Source organism: Saccostrea cucullata, unplaced genomic scaffold (genome assembly GCF_032062105.1).
Source record: "Saccostrea cucullata isolate Sc308-1 unplaced genomic scaffold, CSIRO_AGI_Scuc_v1 ctg87, whole genome shotgun sequence".
Classification (NCBI taxonomy): Eukaryota; Metazoa; Mollusca; class Bivalvia; order Ostreida; family Ostreidae; genus Saccostrea; species Saccostrea cuccullata.
In genome coordinates, this window is record NW_026932818.1 from 328,280 (window position 1) to 356,131 (window position 27,852).

Consider the following 27,852-nt stretch of genomic DNA (forward strand, 5'->3'; position numbering starts at 1 on the left):
TATTGTTAATTTGCTGAAGTATTTCTTCATTATCTTTATGTTGTTGCTTGTCAATATCAACTTTCTCTTCGCTTTGATAAATTTTCTTTTTCTTTAGAGCTTTGTCGTCCACATCGAAAATTCTAAAGTTGATTGATGTCTTTCAAATTCAATTCTTTCATTAGTGTTCTATCTAGATATATCTTAAAGTTGACGTTTGCTGCAACTTAATGTCACATTTAACATTAACAAAAACGATATCGAATTCAAACCCTTTACAATAGGACAAGTCTAGCATTAGGATATGGAGTAATGGGACTAACATCGCAATGGCTTCAGTGAGTACTGTACAGACTGGTGCATCATATTTTTTCTGTCTGAAATCAACCCTAGTTTGGTAGATGATGTCCTTTGCAATATAATTCAAATCTAAGTGCTTTGATTTCATGTTAGCAGCATAAGAAGCAAAGACACGTCACAGAAATATAAACGATCAGATCGAATTTCAGTTGTTTCATATCAAAAAATGGTCTTCGTTTTCAAAAATCTTTTTTTGGCATAAAATTTCCTTCAGATAACATCTGGATATGTTGAAGACCTGAACAGATCTGAGTGTGAGGGATTTTCGTCGTTTTCGAAGGCTATACAATCTCAAGTGTCGTCATGTCACTGGCTCCGGATTCAGCTGTCTAAAAATAAACTGACTGGATATGCAGGCAAGTTGTAAGTTACAGCACTGTCATAAATCTGTAAATGTTCGATTTCTGAATTGATACAAGATTGAATTCTATTTTTATATGTTCATTTTTTCAATTCTCTATTTAGAAGAAAACACTGCTCACTTAATTTCAGACATTTCACAAGTACATAAATTTCACTCAAATCGGTTCATCGTTCACATTGTGACTGAATCACAAGCACATACTACAAAAGATTGTTACAACATGTTTTTCGTTTATGATTTACGCCTTGCTTCAATGTTAAACCAATAGGTACTGAAATTGTTCGTCATAACAAACACAGCTTTCTCAGTACTGATTCGCTCAAGCAGTTTTTCAACATTGTTGCTCCAGAACGCCTCGGCAACATTCTCTCTCCCTTGACAGACTTCAATTTTCTCTAGAGTTTTGTTTGTCGTCAAAAAGTCTCCTAATCCCACAGTAGTCATTTTCGGACACGCTTGCAAAGACAAATTAATCAATCCAGTCTTTCCTAGAGCAGCCAGTGAATCATTTGTCAATTTATCAATCCCCACTATTTCCAATGTTGTCAGTAGTGTTAAATATCTAGAAATAGCAAGAATGCTTGTGTCTGATAAGTTTTCGTTGGATCCCACATTAAGTCTTCTTATTTCAGGACAATACTTGCAAATCTTTATGACATCCAAATCGCAGAGACTTTTACAATTGTACAGCTCTAGCACCTGAATCCAGGAATGATCAGATGAAACTCTAAATGGTTCGAGTTGAGTACAGTCTAATCCAACAGAGTCCTCAAGTATGTTCTCCCTACTGGTTTGGCCAATTCTTTCCTCTGTAATTCCATAGAGTGCTTTGATTTCTCTGTGACTGCGCACGATCTCTGTACATATGTTTGACTTTGATTTCTTGCATGTTGAACACCAAATTTCATCAGGTTTACATTCATCATACACACTTTGATTCAACGATGCAACTGGAATGTCCGGAAATCTTTTATCTTTGCAGAGAATGACTTTCTTCAAATAACAACATCCAGTCATTCTAACATCTTGAAGGAATTGACAATTTAATACAATGCAGCTAAATGCAAATCCAGTGACATGACAACAATATTTTAGATCAACTTTACTTAGCTCGCTACAGTGATGAGCTAGTTCCACTACACCCAGATCTGTTATGCCAACACAATGTTGGAAATTGATTATTTTCAACTGGGTACATCCTCGAGCGAGAATCCCAATGCCCTCATCGGTAACTGCTGTGCCACTTGAGTCCCCAATGCTGATTTCCTGCAAATGCCTGCAAGTGGACAGATACGTAAGAGCATGGTCATTTATGGATGTGTACATCCTTGGTCCACACCTTAATATGAGTCTATTCTTTACGTTTACAAATTGTTCGTCTTCTTTTCCCACGAATCTTCTTAAAAGAGGACATTGCTCACTGACCACCTGGTATATGTCCTCTGTTACATCAAAACAGTTGATTAGACTGAGTTTTTCTAAGCGCCTACCTGCACACACAACTTCCAATATGGATTTAAAATCATGTGATTCCATATAAAAGTCATAAAGACTTAATTCTTCCAGGAATGGTAATGTATCAATTGACAGTTATTCTAGATCTTCTCTCATATCTCCATTCATTTTTAATGTCCTTAACTTCTGGCATGATTTGCTAATAATTCCAATTGTGTGTTTACTATTTCTTGGCAAGGTAACATCCAGGTATTTTAAGTTTGGATGCGCCCTTACCAGGTTCTCTAACTCTGCATTCCACCTATCACTTTGCCATATTCCATCAATTTGACTGTTGTCTCTTTCATTGCACTTTACAGTGAGATGGGTCAGATTAGCTAAATTTTGCAAAGCAGGCATAAATCTTTCCGGATTGTGTATGTCAAAAGCAATGTTATCCACACTCACTACTTCGGTAACTGATGAAAATTTCTCCAGAAGTTGGAGAAAGTTGGACAAAGACATGTCCGACTCAATTGCATGAATTGCCTTTACATTGGGGCATCTTATGTCCTCTCTTGAGAAAACAAGCGGTTCATAACTCATATCATGACTAACTTCATCATCATAGTCACTATCAACTTCAATTGATCTTCCGTACTTCACAGAATAGATATGTTCAATGTCTGTTACAAGTGTTGAACTGTACCAGTCTTTCTGTATTCTTCTGAATGACACAGTATCCAGATTTCGTCCTATTACTCTAACTTTGTGTAAGAAGTCCTCCAGGTTTGAAGCTTCTTTCACCCACTTTACGACTCCTTTTTGTGTCCAGAGACATTGTTGGTTTCCTAAATCCCGCCACCGAGAACAAACAACTTTAATGGAATGAACTATATCGTAGAAGGAGAGGTTGGAGAAGATCATCGACAGAACTTCATTTGGTAAGTCCGATATCTCTGCAGGCATTGTACCTTAAAAGAAAAAGAAACATCAAGATGGTGTTTAAAAGGATACATAGATGCATACAAACTTTCTGATTAGAAATGACATGCATAATGAACCCTAAATTATAAAGAAATCATTACTAAAGTTTTCTTTGATCTTAATATTATGACTTTCAATTGTCGGATTTTATTTATTCTACACAAAATTTGAACAATTTGTTAACATTGTATGACCGGTGGAAATACACCAGTCAGTACTTTGTTAAATAATTTATGAACAGTCCTATATTTGTTGTATTCTACACGATCTAGATGTTGGAGTGGACAGTGCAAGGTCAAGTTTCCAACTGAAGATCATGTATGAAACAGCCAATTTATAATAATAATACATGTAATAATAAAAGAACAATTACAATAAAGAGGTACAATTGACATAATTGGAAAATACATGTAATTGATTAACAAGAGGGGGAATTATATGTCACCTGAGTATCATGTAACATTTTTCCAGCAATTGAATTTGGTTCGTGTTTTATTAAACCAAAAGCCATGAAATTCACAATTTTGAAAGAGGCACTGTTGTTTATCATAATTATACACCTAACATGCTTACTTTGGTTACTTAATACCCATAGGTACATAAGAGTAACAAAGAAAAAATGCATTTCCTTTTTATAACTACTAGTTGTGCACACCACCCCACAGGAAATACTAACCCTAGAGCCACATATTTCAAAATTTTATCATAAATTTTATCTCATCATAAATGATTGATTAATACCAAAGAACACATTTCAAAACACTAATTTATTTTTAGTCTAAGTACCCCCCCCCCATTATCCCTGACCCAGGGGCCCTCAAAATAATCAGTTTGGAAGAGGAACCTTTCTTCATCATACATATGTACTTAGGTCATTGGCATAATATCTAGGAGCAAAGGAAAGATTTTCAAAGAATCCATGCATTTTCACTATATAATCAAAAGAGCCCCGCTCTAAAACCAGAACCCCCGACCAAGGGGCTATGAAATTCACTATTTTGTAAGAGGCACTCTTGCTCAACATAACTATGTACTCGGTTAATTTATTTAATATCCAGGAAGCAGAGAAGAAGATATTCAAAGAATTTATGCATTTTCACTACATAATCTAAAGGGTGTTAAGAATGTTCATTCCACATTTTTCTTTTATTTTCGAAAAGAAATAAGATGAGAAGATTATGATATTTCATGTTTACAGAGTTCATTCTTTCTTGTGATATGGTTTTAACTGTCTTTTTTAATTAATAAGGAGAGAGCAGGTATTAAAACAGATAATGTCTGTGATAAATACTATGCCTATTCTTTTCAAAAGTGATCTATCGTTCTTATACCTATGCACATAAGCTTGTCTGATTCAAGATAAGCTATGAAGAAACAAAAGTAATTTACACTTTATTTTCACTCAAAATGACCAGAATTTCGATCATTCGAGTGCTTTAAAGATCCCGTCAGAACTACTTTCACATGGGAGAAAAATCCTATAACTTCCTGCTAGAAATGAATTGCTATAAATCTAAAGCACACTCTTGTGAATTTGTCAGACTTGAAAATTCATCTCTTTCAGTTAAGCACTACTTTGACATTTTTGAAAATTTTTCATCATGGAACGAACTTTCTTAACACCCTTTAAATAGCCCCGCTCTATCACTAGAACCCCTGATCCCGGGGCCATGAAATTCACCATTGTGGAAGAGGCTGCCTTATACAACATAACTATGTACTTGGAGCAGAGAAAATTTTCAAAGACATAATGGATTTATTTTCACTATATAATCTATAGCCCCACCCTAACTCCAGAGCCCCTGACCCTGGGGTCATGAAATTCACAGTTTTGTAAGAGACACTCTTGCTCATCATAACTATCAGTATACATTAAGTTTGATTTTTTAATACCCAGGAGCAGAGAAGATTTTCGAAGAAATAATGCACTTTCACTATATAATCTATGGATTATGGGGCCATGAATTTCACACTTTTTGTTCCCCTTCAGTCATATATGTTACATGCTAAAATAGGTTGAAATTGCCTCAGTGGTTCTAGAGAAGAAGCAGAAAATGTTCAAAAGTTTATGACTGATTGACGATGAATGACAAGGGACAAAAACAGATAGCAATAGGTCACCTGAGTGACTCAGGTGGTTGAACACATGAACTGTTGTAACAAATAAATACATATAACATTTTATTAAACAAGAGGCCCATGGGCCTTATAGGTCACCTGAGTAACAACTTACAAACAATTGAATTGCCTCATGTTTTAAACCAAAGGCCATGGAATTCACAATTTTGAAAGAGGCACCATTGCTTATAATACCTATACAAGTAGCTTGCTTACTTTGGTAACTTAAAACCCAGAAGTAGATCAGAGTAACAAAGAGAAAATGCATTTCCACTTTATAACAGTTGTGCACCCCACCCCACAAGAACTACTGACCCTGGGGCCAAACATTTCAATATTTCACTGATTTAATACTCAGGAGCAGAGGAGATTTTTAAAGAATTTATGTATTTTCACTGTACAGCTGTATAATCAATATAGACCCACCCTAACACCAGAATCCCTGCCCTGGGGCAATGAAATTCACAGTTTTGGAAAACTTTAAAGGCAGCCTTATTCAACATAACTACGTACTTGGTTAGTTTTAAAATTAATACCCAGGAGCAGAGAAGAAGATTTATAAAGGATTAATGTATTTTTCAATAGTGCCCTGTCCTAACACTATAAACCCCAATCCATAGACATGAAATTAACTTTTTTTTGAAGAGACATTCTTCCTTAAGTTATAACTATGTACATAGTTCACTGGTTTAATACCCAGGAGCAGAGAAGACTTTAAAGAATCAATGTTTTTTCACTATAAAATCAATAGAGCCCCACCTTAATACCAGAACCCCTGACCCATGGGCCATGAAATTCAAAAATTTGGAAGAGGCAACCTTATTCAACATAACTATGTACTTGGTTAGTTTATTTAATGCCCAGGAGAGAGAAGAAGATTTTCAAAGGAAAAATGCATTTTCACTACATAATCTACCGGTATATAGCCCCACCCTAGCACTAGAACCCCTCATCCCGGGGCCATGAATTTCACAACTTTTATTAGTAGAGGACTCAATGTTGATTACAATCATGCCAACAGTTTGACTGTTTGATACTCAGGAGTAAAGAAGATTTTTAAAGATTGCATTAATTTTAGTGGTTTTGGGCCCACCCCTCAGGCCCCAGAGGGGCAAGAGCCATGAAATTCACAAATTTGGAAAATGCAGCCTTATTCATCATAATACTGTATACAGGGTTATTTTTGCCCAGTGTTATTTTCGCCCTTTTGAACTTGCGAACAATTTTGCCCCGTTAAAATTCGCCCAATCTAAGTTCTGTTTAAGAAATTATTTTTGTCCCCTTCAGCCATAGACTTTAAGCCAAATTTGGTTGAAATTGGTTGAACGATTGCACTGACAAGAAGCTGAAAATGTTCAAATGTTAACACACGACAGACAACACGACGCCGGATGAAAAGGGTTAGCAATAGGTCACCTGAGTTTACTCAGGTGACCTAAAATATTTCTAATTTAATTTTTATTTGTAAACGTAAAACATCATTTGATATGTAAGATTGAAAGATGAGCTCATATATAAATCATTTAACATATGCTTGTGACAGAAATACTAGCAATGGTTGTCAGCAAGGCGCAGGGGATAAGCAACTACTTTAGAGTAGAAAGCTGATCCTTACACTGTAGGTCACGGGTTCAAATCCACTGTGGGACATGAAAACCAGTCTTTTGGATGAGACTGTATAAACCGACTAGTAGGTATTGGCACGAAAAAGATCCCTCATTGGCCCTGAATTCCGAGTAGCCCTTCCCATCTCCATCAGAGTAAAAAAACAAATAATTAAAACAGATACTGTATAGGGGGAAAATAACTCGCGGTGTTAATATTCGCTATACTCATGGTGTTAATAAATCCATGAATTCAAGAAATAGTGAATAAATTTAAAAAATCTCCATGTTTTATTTTGAAATTTAAGAATAGACTACAATAGGTTTATGCTCATGTACTGTCAATACATGGTCATTTCAGTAATTACGAGTAGTACTTATCATTCAATTATTATAATTATCACGCTTTACATAAGTTCAAATCGGCAGATAATAACTTGTGTTCGTTCCAAAGCTGTTTTAATAGCCAACTGTACATGTATCATCAATCAAAACACATGGGCCACGGGTTTTGATTACCCGTGCATAACTAATGTTACAACATGTATTTATTACCTGCATAATCATGCACATTTGATTTTATCGAGATTTTGGTTTTAAGAAATCATTCAAATAAATATCAAACTTACTGAAGATGTGGAAGGATATTGTTTCGTCGAACTACATAAACACATTTATTTCTGCCCAGTGGTTTTTCGCCATGTTTTATTGAAGATCTTGGGTGCACATGCACTCATCATAATAGCATATATAGGCAAGTCATTTGACGTTTAGAATGAAGAACTTTTAATAACTGCCCTTGTTTAATTAATTATCTATTAAATCTTTAGACTAACAATTTTATATTAACCTACCCCTGTTGAAATAAAGACATGACGCTGATGAATGTTGTTAACATGAAGCTATATAGACAAGGGAGGTAACTTTTATTATATACCAATTCTGTGAATTCAAGAAACCGCGATTGTGTCAGATGAGAGAAAAACGCGAAAATTACAACCCGTGAAATAGATCCCCTATACAGTAATTAAGGGTTTAATGAGTTCACACATCTTTACATATAAAAGAAGGGGTTAAGGGTATAAACTGAGGGACCAAGCCACATATGCGTCAGCTAATGACCTACTTGTCAAAAATGTTATCTATGAATTCCCTAAAATACTTCATTGAGAAGAGATAGCCTAATGGCTTTTATATTTGACAGGTACATTATCTGTAACAAGATGTGTCTGAGTATGCTATAGTTTTTTTAAGGTACTCCGATCTTCAGCCAGGAAGGTTAACTCTTAAATTTATAATTAAATCCAAAATGTCACAATATGAAGCTTGAAAATTGAATCTTTTCATGCAACAATTTTCATTTTATGCCTTTCAATGTGCTTCAAGGTTCTTTGAAGTTCTCAGAAAGGTCTTATGAAAAGTCGAATATTTTACCCCATGAAAATGTTTTAAAAGTACATATTGAAAGAAATTGAGTATTTGTAAAATCTAATCATAAATACCAATCTTTATTAACATGATGAAATAAGAAGTGATTTGTGGTGTAATGCAATGATAGGAAGGTCTTTTTACACTGTGCATTGCTCTCCTGAGCCTGTGGCTTGGAAAAAGACAGAAATCATTTTATTATTGAAAAGTTTAAACCCAAAAGTGGTCCCAACCAAGCCTTTAAAATGGGAGAGGGTATGATTTGAACAAACTTGAGTCTATTCTTACTAAGGAAGCTGGCATATTTCAATAGCTATATTGCCCTTTACTAGGGATGTGCGATTTTATCGGTATATATATAATATTATAAAAGTAACTTGATCCGAAGGGTAGTATCACTTCGAGTTACTGTAGATCACTTAATTTTTGCGACACCTTCTGGTCATTGACTCTTTATAAGCAAGACATAATTTTCACTTATTGTTAATTTTCTCTTTATAATCCTAAGGAATACTATGATACGCGAGAATGAAATTTTCGCGTGCTAACTGTCTCGCGTAATTACGCGAAAATTAAGTTCTTGAGAATAAAAAGTGATTTACAGTAACAGGCACGGGTCATCAGATCTAACGAGACGTGAAGTGTCAAGTTTGATCTGATGATCCACGCCTGTCAACGAAACGTACATGATACGGTTCTTCGGATCAAGTTACTGTTATAATGATAAATTTATTATATACCCACTTATAACTAGCTAAATATAGCAAAATAATACTTAAGATATCAATTGTATAATATTTTTCCATAAAACAAAGCATAATAACAAGGGACTTTTTGTCACGCAAGAAAACTATTGTCATGTTTCTGCGTACTACGTCATCAGTTTCAGAGAGTGGTGATATGGATTCAGAAAACCACAGTGTGGTGATCCAGTCACGTGATTGCCTAAAATCAACAGTAAAATTGAGTAATACACGTTAGGTATATAATAAACTGGTATATTGCGATTTTTTGTTGCCTGATACGTATCGTGATAAGGAGACCTAAATACTGGTCTTTGAGTACATATTATAAAGTCCAGAAATTATACATTTATTTGTTCATGTTGTTCAATCTTTCAAATTACAATTACAGAAAGTATAAAAATGTCGAAAAAAGTGAAAAGAACGGCATCTTACCGTCCATACATAACTGATTTTATATATATAAATATTTCAAGAAAGTAAAATTTTGTTTTTCTATCATTTTTTTTTTAGAAAAATAATGACTTTTCATATAAAATCATTGTAAAAGTTGCTTTTAAAATATCTCATGATATTATCCTGATATAGTGGGGAAAAAATCATGATATATCGCGATACGAAATTTTTGACGATACCCATCCCTACCCTTTACATCTGAACTTACATTGTCACGTTATTTCTATGTAAAACTTGGATTCTCTATTGTGGCCCTGCCCTACCCTGGGGGTCCTGATTTGAACAAATTAAATCTACACTACCTGAGGATGCTATCAAATAAACATGAATAATCATGGCTTTGCTATTCTTAAGAAAAAGATTTTTAAAGAATTTTTCTATATATTTCTAGGTAAAACTTTGATTGGCCATTGTAGCCCCGCTCTACCCTGCGGGGGTCATGATTTGAACAAACTTAAATCTACATTACCTGAGGATGCTTCCATATAAATATGATCATTCATGCCTATGTTATTCTTGAGAAGAAGATATTTATTGAATTTTCCAACATATTTCTTTGTTTAATTTGGATTCCCTATTGTGGCCCCGCCCTACCCATGGGGGTCATAATTTGAACAAAATTGAATCTACACTAACTGAGGATGCTTCCATATAAATATGATCATTCATGTCTTCGCTATTTCGTGTGTAAAGCAGAAAAGTGTCTTCTTAATAGATCTGACATGCATTTAGACTACACTTGAAACATTTAAAATATTAACAATTTTCTTAAATCTATATAATAACTAGAGACTCATGAGTCACATATCACTCACTTGAGTAACTTTCGCCACGCTGTTACCAAGTTTGGTTAAAATTGGCCCAGTGGTTCTTCAGAAGAAGTTGAAAATGTGAAAAGTTAACAGACGGATGGACGGAGGGAGGACGGACAAAATGTGATCAGAAAAGCTCATTTGAGCCTTCAGCTCAGGTGAGCTAATAACAGGAGTAAATAGCGACACAAGATCATAAAATGTACTCAGAACCCTAGAATTTATTTGCTTCATGAAGTAATTAACAGGAGTTCAATGTATATACAGAGGCGAAGGAAATAATAGGAGTATATTTATATCACCAGAAAAACAACTTGAACTGAAAATTAATTGTCCCTGGCAATCGGACAACCGTTAGTGTCGATCCCTGACCTGAGGATGCTTCTACGTGAATTTCATCTTTCCTGGCCCAGTGCATACCATGATTGTTGGTTGTTGGTTCTGCAGAAGATTTTTTTTTTTAATTCCTATATACTTTGATCAGCCATTGTGGCCCCACCCTACCCCCTGGGGTCATGATTTATACAAACTTGAATCTACACTACATTGTACTTGAGGACGCTTTCACATGAGTTTCATCTTTCCTGGCCCAATGGTTCTGTAGAAGAAGATTTTTAAAAGATGCCATTCATTTTTCATTAATTCATATTATTATACCTCTACTGTTTTTTCACTCTATAAAAGTAAATCGATATATTTTGCTGATTTCCTGAAAATCGCCGTGAATAAACCGATTCCCTGCAAAACAGACTGATGCCCTGCAACAAAAGTTCGTTTTTTTGATGAAGTGATACACATCTATTCGGAACACCTAGCATTTTCTTTAAACTTACGACAAACTTAGAAATGTTCCGAATAAACTCATGAATATTCATTGATGAATCGAAATGCATCGCGAGTCAACTGGTCCCATATCAATCAAAAAGAACCAGTTTATTGGTAGCAAACGACAACAGAAATGGTGAGCTCAAGATGTGCGGTTTTCAAATGTCTTGTTTGTATCGGTATTATAAAACAGTTAAAGTATATCATTGAGGGAGTCAGCAAGATTCCAGTTCCCCTCGAGCAAGCCTATTTTCCTCGGCGCTGGCGCCTCGGGAAATAGACTTGCTCTTGTTTAACTGTATAATAATCTCCCCTTCGAAGAGGTCTTGGCCTTCATTTGTACAAACTTGAATCCCCTTCACTCAAGGATACTTTTGTTTCAAGTTTGATTGAAATTGGTCCACTGGTTCTTGAGAAGAAGTCTGAAAATGGAATTTTGTAAAAAGTTCACGATGAGGACGCCAACAGCAGGTCCAGTCCAAAGACTATTTCTACCTACGTAGCTATTAATAGCTACGTAGGTATTTAAACCTACCCAAAGTAGCTATTTTTACCTACTTTCTGCTTTACTTGCATTTTGTGGCCAAACGCAGGAACGGCGCAACATGGTGAGCACTGAATTTTTTGATACAGTCACAATGATGATGGATATGACAAAAATTTGGCCAAGAAATGATTACTTCCTATTATATCAATTTTGCATAGATGCAGGAACCTGAGGAAGTAATTATTTTTTGACCCCAAAATCTTGTTGTATTCATCATTAGTGTGACTGTATCAAAAAATATGGTATTCACCATGTTACACTGTTCAGTCTTTTGGCCACAAAATGCAGATAATAGAAAAAGTAGGTAAAAATAGCTACTTTGGGTAGGTTTAAATACCTACGTAGCTACGTAGGTAGAAATAGTCTTTGGAATGGACCTGAATAACAATGCAAACGACAGACAACGGAAAAATTTTGATTATAAGAGCTCACTTGTGCCTACGGCTCAGGTGAGCTAAAAACGTGAAGCTTATCTTGTGTACTTACCAGATTTGTATTGCTGATATGTCTAGAGATGGTTATATACACTAGCTGATTAACTACATCAGTATACAATATCCGGGGGTTTCATACATGTGTTTCATGCATATACTGGGTACGTGTACATAATGAATAGCGTAAATAGACAACAACGCCAATTCAAAATCAATAATGTGAAAAATTTGTAGAAGTAGAAATGTAAACATTCAAGTCACTTATGGCGCGAAAAGGGTTGACGAATTCTCGCATCGCGAGCCCGATCACAAACAAAAATTTTATTGATGTGAATATAGGGTTAATCTTTGTAATCAATAAACATGTTAAAAAAAAGAAAAGAAAACTAGTTAAATTTCTTTTTAGAGGATGAATATATATGGCGGATTTAAGGGGGGGACTGTCTGTTGACGTCGTGGGGCTTCACGCCCCCCTTAAAATTTTCAAAATATGATGTGACTAATATATATAATGCCACATTTTGGTACAAAACCAACCAAACCACTGTTATTCTGCCTGGTTTTACTCTTAAAATACACAAAAATACAGGAGCTTCCGGGGGCTACGCCCCCTGGTCCCCCCATTCAAAGTATGATATAAAAAGTATTAAACACGGCGTACTTTGGTACATCACTATCCAATACCACTGTTAGTAAGTACTAAGTAGGTAAATCGTTTATTATGGTGGCATGTGTTACAATACAATGAGAACTGAGAAACATTCAATACAATATTTTCATTCAAACATCCGAACCTATATGCCACTTTTAACAAAAAAAATGAAAAATATGCACTATATTATAGTGTCTGGTTTTACTCTAAAATACACGAAAACCCAGGAGCTTCCAGGACCTTCGCCCCCTGGGCCCCCACCAGGGCTTCGCCCTGGACCCACTGGGGGCCTTAAGGCGGCCCCCAGACCCCTTGCCTCAACAAAGTTATCCACGCCCCCCCTAACCACAAATCCTGTATCCGTCCCTGGAAACTATATACAAAGAATAGATGGTATACATCTGTACACCATGTGAAGGAAAACATCGATATATTATAATTTATAAACATTTTATCAGGGACATATATACTAAATATACTTAGTATATAGGTCCCTGATTTTATATAGCATCCTATCAGGGGGGTTTTTAATCAATAAATATACTTTTAATTATGAGTTTCGAAAAACCAAATGTTAAATGGGTGAAATAATGCGATATCATATAATCACGGTGTATAGGCATAACGGATCCTTTTCGTTGAAACGGATACTTTCCGATAAAAGCAACGGACAATTTCCGTTGCACTACCCTCGAACCAACACATGTTCAAGAATTCATGTGTTTTGAATCTTAAATCTTTGGCAAACCAGTAAATTATACATTCCACGGAATGTGGCTGACGTTGATGTTGGTCGTGAAAGTCACGAGGTAGCCTCTAAATAACATTTTTTTCTGTCGTACACCAGTGGTTCATCAATATTGACAAGTCTTTCGGATAGAATTTGTAATTAAATTGGTGGTGTTACAAGTAGCACATGGGCTTATTTTTTAGAGATAAAGATATCAATATTTGTGCGGTTTTTGTTTTTTTTGGTTTGTTAGTTTTGTTTGTTTGTTTTTTTTTTTTTGTCTACTCTCTGTTTTAAATTTAAAATAAGTAATTTGTTCGAAGTTTTAAAATAACGTACATTTTATGATTTGGATAAGGGTACTTTCAGCTCATCGCTTATTCAACGTAATGCCCTGTTCATACGACGAGTTTAATTCGCAGTAAATTAATGCGAAGTAAACTAATGCGAATCAAAGCGCTTTCGTATAATTATGAGCTTTTTTTTTTTTAGTTTTTCAACGTAGATGCATGGATTCAATGCATGGCAACATTTTTGTAAGGTTCATAATACCCCCACTTGAAAAGGGTAGAGTATATAGTAATCTGTATCTCCGTCCGTCCGCGTCTGTACGTCCGTCTGTCTGTGTTACACTTTGGAGTCTTTTATCTCTTATCCGCAACTCCTCTCATACCACTGAACGAAATTTGATGAAACTTTCACAGAATCTTTATTACAAATTACCATTGAGCATCTCCTATTTTTGTCCCCCGCTTGAAAAGTGGGGGATATTAATTTGGGTTTGTCCGTCAGACCGTCCGTCCGTCTTTCTGTCGGTCTGTAACGCTTTCGTTTCCACACGATATCTCGAGGACCCCTTGAGCTTTTGCAATGAAATTTAGCATAGCAACTCCCTATGGACTAAAGAAGAACCCTGTTGATTTTGACTTCGAAAGGTCAAAGGTCAAGGTCATAAATAAGCAAATTCTGTCTGTTATAATACTTTCGTTTCCACACGATATCTCTAGAACCATGCATTTGAGCTATTGCAATGAAATTTTACATAACAACTCCCTGTGGCCTAATAAAGCAGAACTTGATCTAGATATTCTCATGATAAATTTCATTTAAGAATGCATGTGTAACATCTTATTTTTTACGAAAACTGATTCTGGCCCGATAGACATCAGCAATTATATAGGCCCTCCCTTCTTCGGAGGAGGGCATAAAACGCTAAAAATATGGTCGGTTGGTGTTCAGCTACAGAAATCTATACATATAAATGAAAAATTTTGCAAATGAACTCAAAATGGGTGCACCAAAGATTTTACTCCTCTAACAATACACTATAGATATACAAGATGATGTCCTTAAACTAAATATTAATTTTATATTTCACCGCAGGTACTTTAAGGAAGCATTCAAACAATTTCTCGGGAAATTTAGACTTTTTAAAGAAAATTAAATTTAACTAGAGATACTGTGAGCAATGGGCTCACTAAATGATACCCCCCGCCTCCCATATGATTATAACTGATGACAAAGTCCATGTTTTGCTGTGCCCGGGAAACCCAAAATATGTGTCGGATCAAAAAGTAAAATAGGAGGTGCACAATGGCAGTATGTAATAAAGATTCTGTGAAAGTTTCATCAAATTTCATTCAGTGGTATGAGAGGAGTTGCGGATAAGAGATGGGTACCCCAAAGCGTAACAGACGGACGGACGGACAGACGGACGGACGGACAGCTAGACGGACGGACGGACGTACAGACGGACGGAATTAACGATTACTATATACCCTCCCGCTTTTCAAGCGGGGGGTATTATTAGTTATTTCCTATCTAGCTTGTAACACGAGCTTTGATTGGTTACAAAGTCGGGTGTAAATATCCGTGCACCCGACTTGAGCCGGGTGTAAATAAACGTGACGTCACAATGCATACATTCTCTATGATAAAAGCTAAAAATCATTTTACAAAGCATTTTTATGGGTACAAAGGAAATAAATTCGTTATCCAGGTCCAATCAATGGTGTACGGGGATTTACCCCGGGTTGTATTCCATACACCCTTCGGCCTTCGGCCTCAGGGTGTATGGAATAAAACCCGGGGTAAATCCCCGTACACCCTTGATTGAACCTGGATAACTAATAAACTACACTGTATTATTAACTATTGCATAAAGATACTGGTGTCTGAGCCAAAGGCATCACCACGTCATCGTGTGATTTCAAATCAAATTTTTTGTATAAAATGATATATCTCGACTTAAGTATTGTAATAGCATTTCATACGAAAATATAATAAATATCTATTATTAATAATCAAGGAAAATTCCTCAAAAAAGGCCCATGGGCATTATAGGTCACCTGATCATCATGCAACAACTTTCCAACAACTGAATTTGGTGCATGTTTTAAACCAGAGACCATGACATTCCTTTGAAAGAGGCACCATTGCATTTCAACTAATCAGTAATATTCAGCAATAATCAGAAGAGCCACCAAATAAACCCTGACCCTGGGTTCACACATTTCACAATTTTTTAAAAGGTACCATTGCTCATCATAAATGTTTCATTATTATAATGGAGCAGATTTCAAAGAATTAAATCATTTTCAGTATTAATTAGAACCCCCCCCCCCCTCGGGCTTCTATGATACCACTGATCCAGGGGCTTTGAAATTCACTATTTTGGAAGAATGATCCATGCTCAGCATGACGATGTATGTAGCTAGTTTAATTCCCAGGAACAGAGGAGAAAAATGCATGTTCACTAATATAATCAATATACCCCCCCCCCCTCTCCTTACACCAGAACTCCTTACCCTGGGGCCAAGAAATTCAAATTTTCAAAGAGGCGCCCTTCTTCATCATAACTGTGTAATAGTTTGTTGTATTGAGATTTTTCCTATATATTTCTATGTAAAAATTTGATCGGCCATTGTGGCCCCGCCCTACCCCCGGGGTCATGATTTGAACAAATTTGAATCTACACTACCTGAAGATACCTTCAAATAAACAAATAAATATGAGTTATATGACTAATCATGGCTTTGCTGTTCTTCAACTTGATGAGTTTATATTTATTGGTTGACGTCCCTCTCAAGAATGTTTCACTCATATGAAGACCCCATATACCATTTGCCAGTGAAGAGCTGCAAGTTTTGTCCTATACTCCACACTCAGGGCCATTGAACAGGGACCTACTGCGACACGGTCTCATCCGAAGGACCAGTCTCCATGTCCCACAGTGAGATTTGAACCCGCGACATAAGGATAACTCCAAACTTCTCGACTCGAGAGCTGACAATGGGCGAGCCTCTTTTAAAGATATTTTCTTTATTTTCCTAATACTAGTATATAAAACTTGAAACATCCCTTATGGCCCTGTCCTTCCCTCCGGGGTTTTAATTTGAACAAATTTGAATACACTACGTATACCTGAGGATGTACAGACTGAGTACAGATCAAATGTAATATGAAAAGCACTTCGGCTCAGGTGAGCTAAAACACAATAACTAACTTTCTCAGACTGCATGAACAATTGTTTTGCTTTTTGAATTTTCCCTGTCGTGTAAGTTAAGAAAATCATCACAAACAAAAAGAGAAGGGATCAATCAGTGCATTAAATCAACCTTCATACAAATAAAATTAACAAACAAGTATTAGATCATGTGTATTCTCTAACAGAAATTAGTTTTATGAAATACTGATGAAAATTAACAAATAAAATTGTCTCCATCATGACCCTCGAACATCTCCACTGGATTGGTTCCCAATAGAGTTCTAATAAAACAAGACAAACAATATATTTTATAACTAACCTAAAACTGAAAATACAAAATGAAACTAGCTAGTTCCCCGGTGTTTTGATTGGTCTTATCAAAATCACATCTCTGTTATCCTTGGAAGCAACCTTAAATTTTAAAAAATGATCTACACCTATCAGGCCGTATTTTCTTTTTAATTTCTTGAGAAGGCAACTATAAACAATAAAATAATTATTATTTTAACACGTTTAAGATGGCCTAATATGCTTCAAGTCCAAATTAAGAAATTGCTTCCTTTACCTTCTTCAAACAAGCAGGGGAAAAGAATCATTTATCGATTGTAAAGCTTGCAAATTCAAATTTTTTTTTCAATGAAATTAAAGAGTATATTTAGATATATCTACAAAAAAAATCATGTTATTTAAAAATTAATAACTGCTGATTTTGAATGTCACATTTACCATTTTTTTTTAAGATGAAAATCTTGCAAAATTGTTAAAACGAAAATTGTGATATCAAGTTATCTCCCTTGCCTTGAACAGCATTTCAACCAATGAAATAATTGAAAATTTAGTTTGTTTGGAATTCTCCAATCACAAAAGAGAAAGTGCATAGTCCCCCTCCTGTAAAAAAAACTATATAATTCTTCCAAAAGACGGTAAGATTTTTTTTTATCCTTAAGCTTTTTTTTGCTATTCATGTATCAAGGCAATACAATAAATTATTCTTTGAAATATAGTGTCTAAGATCCAAATTAAAATTGGTATTTTTGATTTAACAGCCACAGAATCATTTGTCGATTTGTATCTTGCAAATTCAATTTTTTTAAATGGTATTATATATCTAGGTATAGCTGAATAAAATGTTAATGTATGTCGCAATTGAATGTCACTTTTACCATTTCCTATTCGGCAATTCCAAACAACCAATTTTGTGATATCAAAGGATACCTTACAATAAAACAATTCTAGCAATGGGATACAGGAGTGATAAGAGTATCATCGTAATGGCTTCAGTAGAGTACAGTCTGAAGCAGAACACCTTATCTTTTTGATATCAATCCTGGTTTGGTGGATGCTCTCTTAACTGGATGTTTTGATTTCTTGTTTGCAGTACATGTATACACTATGTTGTTTAAACACGTCACAGAAATTGGAACGATCAAATCCAATTTGAGTTGTTTCATTTCAATAAATGTTCATTGTTTCAGTATTGCAAATTTGAGATTTATCATTAGTATTTCCACAAACTTCTTTCCTTTTGCTGTAATCTTCCTCAAAATAACATTTGGATCTGTTAAAGATCTGGTCAGATCTGGGTGTGATGGATTTTCATCATTTTCTAGGGCTATACACTGCTAATCCCAGAAAGTGTGTTCACAATACTGGCTTCGGGTTCAGCTTAAGATTTACGCCTTGCTTCAATGTTAAACCAATGGGCACTTGGATTTTTCATCAAAACAAACGCAACTTTTTCAGTACTGATTCGCTCAAGCAGGTTTTCAATGTTGTTGCTCCTGAACGCCTCAGCAATATTATCTCCCTCTTGACAGACTTCAATTTTCTTAAGAGTTTTGTTTGTCGTCAAAAAATCTCCTAAACCTGCCGTCGTCATTTTCGGACACGCTTGCAAAGACAAATTAATCAATCCCGTCTTTGCTAGAGCAGCCAGTGAATCATTGGTCAGTCTATCAATCCCCACTATTTTCAATGTTGTCAGTAATGTTAAATATCTAGCAACAGCAAGCACGCTTGTGTCTGATAAATTTTTGTTTCGTCCAACATTGAGGCTTCTTATTTCAGGACAATACTTGCAAATCTTTATGATATCTGAATCACAGAGACTTTCACAATTGTACAGCTCTAGCACCTGTATCCAAGAGTGATCGGACGACACTCTAAATGGTTCGAGTTGAGTACAGTCTAATCCAACAGAGTCCTCAAGTATGTTCTCCCTACTGGTTTGGACAATTCTTTCCTCTGTAATCCCATAGAGTGCTTTGATTTCTCCGTGACTGCGCATGATCTCTTCGCATATATCTGACTTTAACACTAGTACTGATTTTACACATCTACACTCATTAGGTTTTGTTTCATTGTGTACACTTTGATTCAACGATGCAACCGGGATGTCTGGAAATCGATTATCTTTGCATAGATTGACTTTCTTCAAAGAGTGACAACCAGACATTTTAACATCATGAAGAAATTGACAGTTTAACAAAAGGCAGCTCAATCCAAATCCAGTTGTATGGAGACAATAGTTCAAATTAATAACACTCATCTTCTGGCAATGTCGAGCAACTTCCATTAAACTAATATCAGTAATACCAATGCAGTCTTCAAAGTTCGCATATTTGAGTTGGGGACACCCTCGAGCGAGTGTTCGAATACCCTCATCGGTAACTGCTACTCCACACGAGTCCCCAATACTGATCTCCTGCAAATGCCTGCAAGTGGACAAATACGTAAGAGCATTGTCATTTATAAATGTGTACATCTCTGGTCCATTCATTAAATCGAGTTTTTTCTTCACGGTTACAAATTTCTTGTCTTCCTTCCCAACAAATCGTCTTAAAAGTGGGCATTGCTCACTAACTGTCTGGTATGTGGCCTCTGCTACATCATAACATTCGATTAGATTAAGCTTTTCTACCCGCCCACCCGCACATGCAACAGTTAAGATGGATTTAAAATCACGTGACATCATTCTAAAATCATACAGACTCAGATCTTCCAGGAGTTGCATTTTTTTCATGGGCAGTATGTCTAGATCTTTCAATATTATTATTTCTCCATTCATTTTTAAAGTCTTTAACTTTTGACACGTTTTAGTAATTCTTTCAATTGTTCGTTCACAACGTCCGGGTAAGGACACATCCAGGTATGTAAGGTTCGGATGCCCCCTCAACAGGTTCTCCAACTCTTCATTCCACCTATCGCTCTCCCATATTCCATCCATTTGATCGTTGTCTCTTTCATCGCACTTTACAGTGAGATGGGTCAGATTAGCTAATTTTCGCAACGCAGGCATAAATCTTTCCGGATTGTATATGTTTAAGTCGACGTTCCGGTCAATCACAACTTCTGTAACCGACGAATATTTCTCCGTAAGCTGGAGGAAGTTAGACAGAGATATGTCTGATTGAACCACATGGATTGTCTTTATATTGGGGCATCTTATTCTTATGTCCTGTCTTAAGAAAACAAGTGGTTTATCAAATCCATCTAAATCATCACCTGCATCCTCATCATCAATATCAACTTCAATTTCGTTTGATCTTCCATACTGAACTGAATAGAGATCTTCAATGTCTCCTGCAAGTGAGGAACTGCAACCATACGACAAAGTATCCAGTTTTCTTCCTATTATTCTAACTCTGTGTAAGAAGTCCTCTAAGTTTGAAGCTTCTTTCACCCAATCTATGACTCCATTCGTTGTCCAGAGACATTGTCTTTTTCCTAAATCCCGCCACCGAGAACAAACAGCCTTAATGGAATGGACCATATCGTAGAAGGAGAGGTTAGAAAAGATCATCAACAGAACTTCATTTGGTAAGTCTGAAATCTCTGCAGGCATCACGGCTTAAAAGAAAAAGAAACATGTTTTTAATGATACGTAGATGCATACAAACTTTTATTTTATTAGAAATGACTTAAATAGTGAATCCCTCATTATAAACAAATGGTAACATCTATAAAGTTTTTGTTGGTGCTTACATATGTTACTTTTTGGCACTTTTTACATATATACTCGTAATTTTATGCAAAATTTTGCACAACTTAGGACAAATTCCAGTTTAGCTTGAACTTTCAGTTAGGCATGGCATTCTCAATGTTACATCATATTAATTTTTACTGATAATGATTAAATTTACACAGCTTTCCTTCACTGTTGAAATATACATGCACATGAAATAGAAATTAAGGCAAATACCAATTACTGTATCAAATAACCAATAACATTGAACATTGTCACGATCAGCAAAGAGGTAGAGCTAAAGTCGTCTCATCGTTCTCAACAACAATTCCTGATGTTATTAATTTCTTAACCAATGAGAATCTATTTGTCATTTGACAGCTAGGTGCGGATCCAGAAATTTTTTCCAAGGGGGGGGGGGGGGGGGTTTCCATCCCAAACCAAAAAAAAAATAGAAATGTAAAAAACCTATTTCCTGGGGGGGGGGGGGGGGGGGGGGGGGGGGTCAATGACTTCTTTTGCCTCAAATCTGCATTTTCCAAGGGGGGTCCAAGGTAACTTTTTTTTGTTTTTTTTTTTTTGCTTTTGACTTCTTTTGCCTCAAATCTGCATTTTCCAAGGGGGGTCCAAGGTAACTTTTTTTTGCTGTAATATATACATTTGATAACCTTGCAAATTCCAGGGGGAGGGGGGGGGGTCCCAACCCGACCCCCTCTAGATCCGCGCATGTTCTATTAACCATTTGTCAAAATTAAACAGAATGCTCCCTCTTTTCCTGGCACGCATTACGCAGTGTACAATATTTTGAATCTTAATTGATGTGAAATTTTGTTGATTTCTGACAAAAAAAAAAGTTGTGTTATTTTTGTCTATGGGATGTTGTTAAATGTTAATGTACCGAGTATGCAGATCTAACATCTAATTATAATAAGATTGAGTAGCCCTCCGCAGGCAAGTGGTAGTGAAAAATTCTCAACTCACGAGTAATATCGCACTTTACAAATTAGCTGGTACATGGTAAACTGGTTAAAGAACTAATTATTGGCATTGTCTTGTATGTTTTAACAAAGAAAATTAAAAGAAAATTAAATACTGCTTGATAAAGAAAATTAAATACTGCTTGATTATTCATTCGGGCTGGCCATTTCTTTTAAATATAGTTTGATCAAAATATACGGGTACAGTAACATGTTGACAGGGAAAATTCTGAGTCGGGCCATTTTAGCAGGTCAGGCTATCAGGAAAAAAAAGTAGAAATAGCCTTGGTGAATTTCTGGAGAAAAAAAAAAAAAAGAAGTCTCTGTTGAGAATGTAGCTCTACATGTACTGATTGGTAGGGCCTGAAACTTTACAACAGGAATAATATAATAATGGTCCTTGATTAAGTCTCTTTGGGGGGGGGGGGCATTTTGTGTGCCAAATTAGACCAAACTGTGGGAGAAGTTGCATTTTGAAAGTATTTCAAAGAAGTTTCTATATTTAGTAACCATGGTAAAACCTTTTATTGAAATCAAAAACCGATGCATTAAATTATTGTGTATCTTAGTGTAGTAAAATTGTGTGTCATTAAATTATTGATATCAGACCAAAACTGTAGGAGGAGTAGTGTTTGAAAGGAATTTAACAGAAATTAATTTTTTTAGTAACCAGGGCAACACCGATCATAGAAATAATCAAGAGGCCCATGGGCCTTATAGGTCACCTGAGCAAATTGTAACAACTTTCCAACAACTGAATTTGGTTGGACTATTTTAAACCAAAAGCCTTGAAATTCACAATTTTGATAGAGGCAGCATTGTTTATCATAACTATACACTTAGCGTGTTACTTTGGTTACTTTATATAATACCCACATGTAGATCAGAATATCAAAGAGAAAATGCATTTCCACTTTATATAAACCACCCGTACATGTAACTGTTGTGCACACCAACCCAGAGGAACCACTGACCCTGGGCCATATATTAAGATTTATGGAAATTTTATCATTAATTTCATTTCATCATAAATGGTTGATTAAAATCAAAGAGCAGATATATGTCAAAGTTTCTGGCAATTACTTTATTTTCAGACTATATAAACCTGCATGCATTTTCACTATATAATCAATAGAGCCCAGCCCTAACACCAGAACCCCTGACCCAGGGGGCATGAAATTCACATTTTTGGAAGAGGCAACCTTATTCAATATCACTTTGTACTTGGTTAGTTTATTTAATGCCCAGGAGCAGAGGAGAAGATTTTAAAAGAATTTATGCATTTTCACTATATATGATCAATAGAGCCCCGCCCTAACACCAGAACCCCTGACCCTGGGGCCATGAATTTCACAATTTTGGTAAATGACTGAGCGCTGATTAAAATCATGCCAACAGTTTGACTAGGTGATGTCCAGGGGTAACAAGAGGCCCATAAACTCAGGAACCAATATGCCGTATGTATATTTAAATAATAGATTTGCTTCCATATAAATATGATGAATTAGGGCTTTGCTATTCTTGAGAAGAAGATTTTTAAAGAATTTTCCTATATATTTCTATGTAAAACTTTGGACGGCCATTTTGGCCCTACCTTACCCCCAGGAGTCATGATTTGAACAAACCTGAATCTTCACTACCTGAGGATGCTTCCATATAAATATGATGAATTATGGCTTTGTCATTCTTGAGAAGAAGATTTTTAAAGAATTTTCCTATATATTTCTATGTTAAACTTTGGTCGGCCATTTTGGCCCTACCTTACCCCCGGGGGTCATGATTTGAAGAAACTTAAATCTGTACTACTTGAGGAAGCTCCCATATAAATATGATGAATTATGACTTTGCTATTCTTGAGAAGAAGATTTTTTAAGAATTTTCCTATATATTTCTATGTAAAACTTTGGTCAGGCATTTTGGCCCCAACCTACGCCCGGGGGTCATGATTTGAACAAACTTGAATCTATGATCTTGAGTCATGATGAATTATGACTTTGCTATTCTTGAGAAAACGATTTTTAAAGAATTTTCCTATATATATATATTTCTATGTTAAACTTTGGTCGGCCATTTTGGCCCTGCCCTACCCAAGGGGTCAAGATTTGAACAAACTTGAATCTACATTACCTGAGGATGCTTCCATATAAATATGATGAATTATGGCATTGTCATTCTTGAAAAGAAGATTTTTAAAGAATTTTCCCATACATTTCTATGTAAAACTTTGGTCCGCCATTTTGGCCCCGCCCTACCACCGGGGGTCATGATTTGAACAAACCTGAATCTACACTACCTGAGGATGTTACTCCATAAGTTTCATCTTTTCTGGCACAGTGGTTCTTCAGAAGAAGATTTTTAAAACATGCCACCAAATTTTCATTAATTCCCAATTATCTCCCCTTGAATGAGGGCGTGGCCCTTCATTTGAACAAACTTGAATCCCTTTCACCAGAGGATGCTTTGTGGCAAGTTTGGTTGAAATTGGCCTAGTGGTTCTTGAGAAGTCAAAAATGTGAGAAGTTTACAGACAGATGGACGCCGGACAAAATGTGATCAGAAAAGCTCACTTGAGCCTTCGGCTTAGGTGAGCTCAAAAAGAAGATTTTTGAAGATTGCACTGATTTTAGTGGTTTTGGCCCCACTCCTCAGGTCCAAGGGGTGCAGGGACCATGAAATTCACAATTTTTGTAACCCTTCATCCATAGATGCTTTGTGCCAAAATTGGTTGATCGGTTGCAGGGAAGAAGCTGAAAATTGATCAAATGTTAATGCTCGGCACACGACGGACGATGCACGACGACGGACAAAAACAGATAGCAATAGGTCACCTGAGTTTACTCAGGTGACCTTAAAAAAAAATGATGCACTAAATAATGTATCTTATTGTAATTTACGTGTGCCGATTGATACACAGAATTATGTATCTTATCGTAGTCTACTTGTGTACCAAGTTCTATTGAAATCAGACAAAAACTGTTGGAGGAGTAGCATTTTGAAATTGTTTACAGACAGATGGACGGAGGTACCTTACTATCACAAATACAAATACAAATACAAATACTTTATTGGCACAAACACAATTACAATAATTGGCAAAGGCCCACTGAACAACATTAAATAATGTTTACATATTTTTTCAAGAATTGTCAAGTAATTGACTTCTAAGATCAAAACAGTCTCTGATAAATTTAACAGTAACTTTCAAGACTTTTTGTATATTACTGTTTATATATAATTGTAGCATATATTTCTCATTGCTAAGATTAATATTTTTCTTTGTTATGTTATAAATATTACTAAAGAATGCGTTTCTTAGCTTAGAGTAAGAATTACAGTGAAAAAGAAAATGTATTTCATCCTCAATCACACCAGTATTACAAACATTACAATATCTTTCATTTCTTGATGTGGAAATATATCTACCACTTTCTATTGCAAGTTTATGTGCGCTTAGTCTAATTTTACTAAGAGAGGATCTCTCAGATCTTTTTTTGAGTAAATCAACATAAGGACTTCTTTTTCCTGAGTATACTTTCTTGAAGAGATCAAGTTTTTCTGAACCAAAGATTTTTGATGTTTGCTCTTGAGTGCACTGATCAATGATTCTTTGTTTAAGGTTTGGTAAAAGGTGTTGGATGGAACCTGTATATTTTGTAATGTTAGAGAATCCAAGATTATCAAGAATAGAAAATAATTTCTTAGTCCAAGAATTACAGTTAATTGTGGATTGGTAAAGTTTAAAGGCCAAAGAATCAGAAGTTTTCAGGTGATTCCAATATTTGATACTTGAGAGGGAAATTTTGGACCAAAGTGGTAGTCTTTTAAGTTCTGCTAAACAACCATCACATAAGATCTTCAGGCCCAAGGATCATAAAACAGACTTGGACTTAAGTCAAATTTTCAATCGGCTGTAAAATGTTTATTTATTATTGAATAGAAATCTAAATTTTCAGAATACAGCACTTGTGTGAAGCAATATGGACAATTATTATAATTTTTGTATGCTTGATTTAATCAAACTTTTAATATAACATGAACATTTTGACTTAGACTTAAGATGTTTCATGATCCTGGGGCCTGGTCTCTGACCAGAAGAGCTAACTATATGTACATGTAAATAAATCAGGCTAAGCCGTCTATGATTGCGCTACAAATGAATTGTTTCGCTGTAGTTCACATTTATTTCGTTTTGTTAGAATTTCTACATACAAATCCCAATTTTGAATGGACGACCTTCACCTTGAGCAATGTTTTGATCAAATAAATACACAAGAAAATATTATTCTCGAAGTTTTATGGTAAATAACAGATACTCGAATGTCTATCTTACTTTTAAATTGCACACTCTTGCCTTTCTCTGATCAGACAATCAGTTCAACATTCGCGTTTAATATGAATGCTACAGAATTTACGCGCCAAAACAAAAGTAAACAATGTGGTCTGGGCATTGTTTCTGAATCATTCTACTTACTCAGTACAATCATTTAACTGTACGTCAATAGTATAAACTCTTTACATTAGCATACAATGTACATTAATATTTAGAACGATTTAGTGTTCAAACATGTCAAATATTTTACTCCATTGTGTACATGGAATTTTAACTGTTGAACATTCAGCATGTTCAGACATTAGATTACAACTATTTCACCATAAGTTTTTCTTATAATCTTTAAATTAATTCTGTACACTTACCAGTGTTTGAAGCATATAATAAACCTAATGAACAATGAACGTGGTAGAATCAAAACACTGGGGCCGAGGTGGTTATCATGTTTTCGACCGAGGTGTGCTGAGTGGGTGTGCATCCAAATTTGCGGCTAGATACTGGTCAGTTAAACACAGCATCTAAACACGTTATCATGATGGAGATCTCTGATTGGTCTACGACGGGGTAAGGTTTGACCATGGGAAACTTTGGAATTGCGTAACAAGCAGCCGAAACTGAAAGATGGGGAAGAAATATTACATAACATAAAGACATTGATCACTCTTTCCATTTTTTTGAAACTTGCTCATTAATTTTTTTTTTTTCAGTGTGTCAGAACCAGGCATGCAGTTGGTAACAAAAGTGGTTTTACATGTTTTATGTTCTATCAGAAATCTGATTTATGTTCAAATATTACGTTTCTTTTAATAAATAATCTAATCGTACTAATAAAAAACCTGAGAATGTTGGCTGGGAATAACATACCCATGGCATGGATGTTTTATTTGTAAAGTATAATTTTAATTTGTTTTTGATAATACAGGGACGTAGCAACCGGGGGGGGGGGGGGGGGGGGGGGGGGGGCTTTTTTTTTTGCTTGTCAACTTTTTCAGGTAAGTAAAAAGAAATTTTCCTCTGGCTGGCCCCCCCCCCCCCACTTTCAAAAACGATGCTACGCCACTGTAATATACCATTAATATTGTTTTCCATTTTCATTGCATGCAGGGGTCCACCCCTGTCAAAAAAATATTTCAACCCAGAAAATTTCTTGACAATTAAGCAAAAAAAAAAAAAAAAAAAAGGGGGGGGGGTAGGCAATGACTTTTAATGCTTCAAATGTTTAACTTTTCAGACCACTTTAATACAAGTTTACATTTACCAGGGGGGTCTGCGTTTTCTGAGGGGGGGGTCCAAGTTACCTTTTTCCTTGCTTTTGTATATAGATTTAATAACCTGGAAATTCCGGGGGGGGGGAGGGGGGGGGGTCCTGATCCGCCCTCTAGATCCGCGCATGGTATGCATACAATTTTGTTTTGAATAATTTTCCACTTGAATGTTTAATTTTCCATTTGTATTCTATAAGTTACTACATGTATTATGCAATCACTTTCAATCTGTTTTTTTTTAAATTAAATTCAAGTATAATTTTCCATAAGTATATTGTTTCATATTTTCCGTCTGTATTAAGTCTGACTAAAGCCAGCCCCTACTACATGTATTTCACTGTCTGTACATGTGTTCC

The 27,852-nt window shown here is 35.6% G+C and overlaps 2 protein-coding genes across 3 annotated transcripts; both read right to left on the reverse strand.

The window, feature by feature from the left end:
• Positions 1-20,525, reverse strand: LOC134236267 (uncharacterized). 2 transcript variants are annotated; one of them, XM_062718450.1, is made up of 2 exons: positions 20,465-20,525; positions 1-2,754 (listed from the first exon to the last, which is right to left on the reverse strand). In XM_062718450.1, the coding sequence occupies exon 2, from the start codon at positions 2,237-2,239 to the stop codon at positions 935-937; it is 1,305 nt and encodes a 434-aa protein (XP_062574434.1). In that variant the 5' UTR covers positions 2,240-2,754; positions 20,465-20,525; the 3' UTR covers positions 1-934. The 2 variants fall into 2 exon arrangements, with proteins under 2 accessions (XP_062574434.1, XP_062574433.1); XM_062718449.1 differs by lacking the exon at positions 20,465-20,525 and adding an exon at positions 12,144-12,361 and having other exon boundaries at positions 1-3,111.
• LOC134236266 (uncharacterized) lies at positions 18,180-26,852 on the reverse strand. Its single transcript, XM_062718448.1, has 2 exons — positions 26,597-26,852; positions 18,180-20,809 (listed from the first exon to the last, which is right to left on the reverse strand). The coding sequence occupies exon 2, from the start codon at positions 20,802-20,804 to the stop codon at positions 18,627-18,629; it is 2,178 nt and encodes a 725-aa protein (XP_062574432.1). The 5' UTR covers positions 20,805-20,809; positions 26,597-26,852; the 3' UTR covers positions 18,180-18,626.
• Between the last annotated feature and the right edge of the window lie 1,000 nt (positions 26,853-27,852).

Bases quoted from the DNA above. Each gene is read 5' to 3' on its own strand.
- LOC134236267 (XM_062718450.1), bottom strand. From the start codon at position 2,239: ATGGAATCACATGATTTTAAATCCATATTGGAAGTTGTGTGTGCAGGT.
- LOC134236266 (XM_062718448.1), bottom strand. From the start codon at position 20,804: ATGCCTGCAGAGATTTCAGACTTACCAAATGAAGTTCTGTTGATGATC.